General features: G+C 43.3%; 1 protein-coding gene across 1 annotated transcript; it reads left to right on the top strand.

The window, feature by feature from the left end:
• Window positions 1–2,176: 2,176 nt before the first annotated feature.
• Window positions 2,177–3,011, top strand: LOC140178521 (cationic amino acid transporter 8, vacuolar-like). The gene is made up of 2 exons (XM_072215692.1): window positions 2,177–2,191; window positions 2,553–3,011. Exons 1-2 carry the CDS (start codon window positions 2,177–2,179, stop codon window positions 3,009–3,011), a joined length of 474 nt encoding a protein of 157 aa, XP_072071793.1.
• Window positions 3,012–3,515: the final 504 nt, after the last annotated feature.

The following is a 3,515-nucleotide window of genomic DNA, read 5'->3' as shown; positions in this document are numbered from 1 at the left end:
ATGATGATCCGTGACACTTATCATTATTCTCAAATCTATGAACGCGTGCCTGACAACCACTTCCGTTCTATCTGAGCTCAATGTAGTCATTGGGCGACAGCTTGAGTGCGTATCTCTTGGGTCTCTGATCCATGGACCGAATCCATGAAATCAGAACCTTCGTGGTAGAGGCTAGAACCAATTGACAGCATTTCTGAGATCCGAAAAGTCTAAACCTTGTCTGTGGTATTCCGAGTAGGATCTGGAAGGGGATGACTGTAACGAGATTCAAACTTGCGAATGTTGGGCGCAGTGACAGTGTGCAAAAGGATAATGGTCCTATTCTGACGCTAGTGAGAACCGACAGATGATTAGTCGTGCGGTGACAGTGCCTGGTATTTTTCATCCAAGAGGATCATACAACCTGCCATTGAAGGAGCCATGCGTGTGTGGAGGAGAAAACAGTAGGAAAGCAGAAATTCAGACGACAGAGCATCTCCAGAACCTCAGCATGTTTCTTATTACTGAATCATAAGTACTATTTATTTCATGTTGTTTATTTTTCATAAATACAATCACTCTTATCACTAATCTCCTCACTAAGATTTACAAAATAACCATAGCTTGCTTCAAGCCGACAATCTCCGTGGGATCGACCCTTACTCACATAAGGTATTACTTGGATGACCTAGTGCACTTGCATGCTGGTTAGTTGTGCGGAGTTGTGAAAAGTGTTATCACAATTTCGTGCACCAGGGGCCCACTTGGTGAGTGTTTGGGCTGAGCTTTGATGAGATCCACGTGCTGTGAGACCTTTAGGGTATTGAACGCTGGCTAGGGGGTCCTCTTTGGGCGTTTGGATGCTGGTCTCTTCTCCTTGGGCGCTGGATACCTGAAAGGAGGCAGGAGGCTGGCATTGGACGCTAGTTTTGGGCCTTCTAATCTGAAGCAAAGTATAAACTATTATACATTTCTGAAAAGCTTTGGAAGTTAGCTTTCTATAGCCATTGAGAATGCTCCATTTGGACTTCTGTAGCTGCATAAAAGCTCTTCCGAGTGCAAAGAGGTTAGATCCAAACAGCATCTGCAGTGCTTTCTCTATCACTAAATCAGACTTTTGCTCCAGCTCCTCAATTTCAGCCAGAAATTACCTAAATTTGCATAAAAATACACAAACTCAAAGTATAATCCAAAAATGTGAATTTAACACTAAAACCTATGAAAACTTAATAAAAACTAAACAAAACATGCTAAAAACTATATGAAAATAATGCCAAAAGGCATATAAAATATCCGCTCATCAGTCACAAATATAATATATTTTATTGACGTCTAGCGCAAAAAGAGAATTTAGGAACAAGCAAATCATAATAATTTTTTTCTTTATTTTCTGTTATTTTTTTATCTCTTGTGAGTAGTTATTAGCTTTAATAATTCTTCACAAAAATTGAAATAAAAGATAGTCATAAAAGATAATTTATCATTAAATGTTTGGGTCAGCTATCTTCGTTAAAACTGGACTACATCCCTATATGACATGTTGTGAAAGTAAGGCAACTAAGATTGATTTTGCTCAACATGATACTGTTAGGGTAGAAAAGCGATAAACAAAACAATGTAAAAGTAGATAGCCATACCTTATCAATTGAAGGTGTCAACAGAAGAAAAGAGGGAGAAGAAATGATCAACAATAATCAGTAAGCCTGCAACCATGAGAAACTGAATTTACATGAGAATAGGGATTAAATTTGGTGAAAGGAGAAATTGAACAAAAAATTTCTAAAAAAGATGGAGGAACCACCAAATTCATTGATAACTCATAGCTCGCGGACAATTTGGCGGTGGAGAGTGGTCGATTTCACCACGGTGAGAGTTAGGTCCGTGCCAACTGAGAGAGCCCATATGAACTTTGCCATGAAAATACAAGATTGTGGCAAACCTCTGTATAATTTGACGACGGAGATGCAAGTCATTGCAAGTAAGTCCTATGTTGAGAAAGGTTAGCCATTGATTCTCCTTCATCGGTAACTTCCCATAGTTGAGGAGTACTTTTCTAGTAGTGAAGTGTGAGTTGAAATAAAGAGTGAACTACTAACTCGGCCTCTGTCCATTTCGCAAAATGACAAAGCAACCCATGATGAATAAAGCAATCTACTTCAGTCCCTATCCCATACTTATGTGACACAAGGCGGTCCCTATGGGTGAATTTGCGGTAACTACGAACGGAAAATGCTGAGCTGTCACGGTGAGCGTGTGTTAGCTTGCTGATGTGGATGAATGCTGCAGACGTGGACAACTCAAATGGTCAGGGGGTTAATTGTCTCATCCATCTCAAATGGTCCGGGGGTTAATTGTTCCCATTCACGTTAACCAAAACGACCTCCACCTACCAGGCCGCTGCGTGCCTCCGTCTAAGAGATCATCTCCTCAGCCGCTCCTCTGACAACAACGAGCTCAACGTCCTCCCTCACGCTAGCGAGAATCCCATGCGCCGCTACCTCACTGCCTGGGACCTTACCTGGCTTGCTTTTGGCTCCGTCATCGGCTCTGGAATCTTCGTAATCATTGGCTAGGAGGCCCGCACCGATGCCGGTCCCGCCATCGTTCTCGCCTACACCATCTTTGGCTTATCCGCCTTCTGTTACACCGAGTTCGCAGTCGACGTCCCCGTCGCCGAAAGCTCTTTCTCCTTCCTTCGCATCGAGCTTGGTGACTTCATTGCCTTCCTTGCCACCGGAAACATCCTCCTCGAGGCTGTTGTAGGCGCTGCCGGCCTCGGCCATTCGTGGTCCTCTTATTTTGTCACTATACTTGTCATTGTGTTTATCATCGTAGATGGATTTGTTCATGGTAAAGCCTCAAACCTAACAGCATTCTTCCCAATGGGGATGAAGGGAGTGTTCAATGCTATTGCAGTTGTGTATTGGTCTTATTCAGGTTTCGACATGGTGACAACTATGGTTGAGGATGGTGGAGGTTGGTTGGGGATGGCGGAGGTAGGCGGTGGTGGCGGTTCCTCCATTCCGGCATAGCAGTTGAGCGAAGATGGAAGAGGGAGGTCGTTTTGGTTGACGTGAATGGGGACAATTAACCCCCTGACCATTTGAGGTGGATGGGGACAATTAACCCCTGACCATTTGAGGTGTCCACTCTGCAGCATTCATCCACATCAGCAAGCTAACACACGCTCACTGTGACAGCTTAGCATTTTTCGTTCGTAGTTATCGGAGATTCACTCACAGGGACCGCCTTGTGTCACGGAAGTATGGGACAAGGACCGAAGTGGATTGCTTTATTCGTCAGGGGGTTGCTTTGTCATTCTGCAAAATGGATAGGGGATCGGGTTGGTAGTTCACTCTAAAAAAATGTTACATTGTTGAATAACCTTTTATTAGATTAATATCAATTCAAAATCATTTGATATACTCACTACAAGAAAACAACTCTATTGCCACGCTTTTAAAGCGTGGCGAAAAGCTGAAAAAAGCGTGGCAAAAGCTTTTCGCCACGCTTTTTGAGCTACCGCCACGCTTTTG

This window comes from Arachis hypogaea, chromosome 14 (assembly GCF_003086295.3).
Source record: "Arachis hypogaea cultivar Tifrunner chromosome 14, arahy.Tifrunner.gnm2.J5K5, whole genome shotgun sequence".
NCBI lineage: Eukaryota > Viridiplantae > Streptophyta > Magnoliopsida > Fabales > Fabaceae > Arachis > Arachis hypogaea.
The sequence above is the reverse complement of the archived record's forward strand: the minus strand, read 5'-3'. Positions and strand labels throughout refer to the sequence as shown.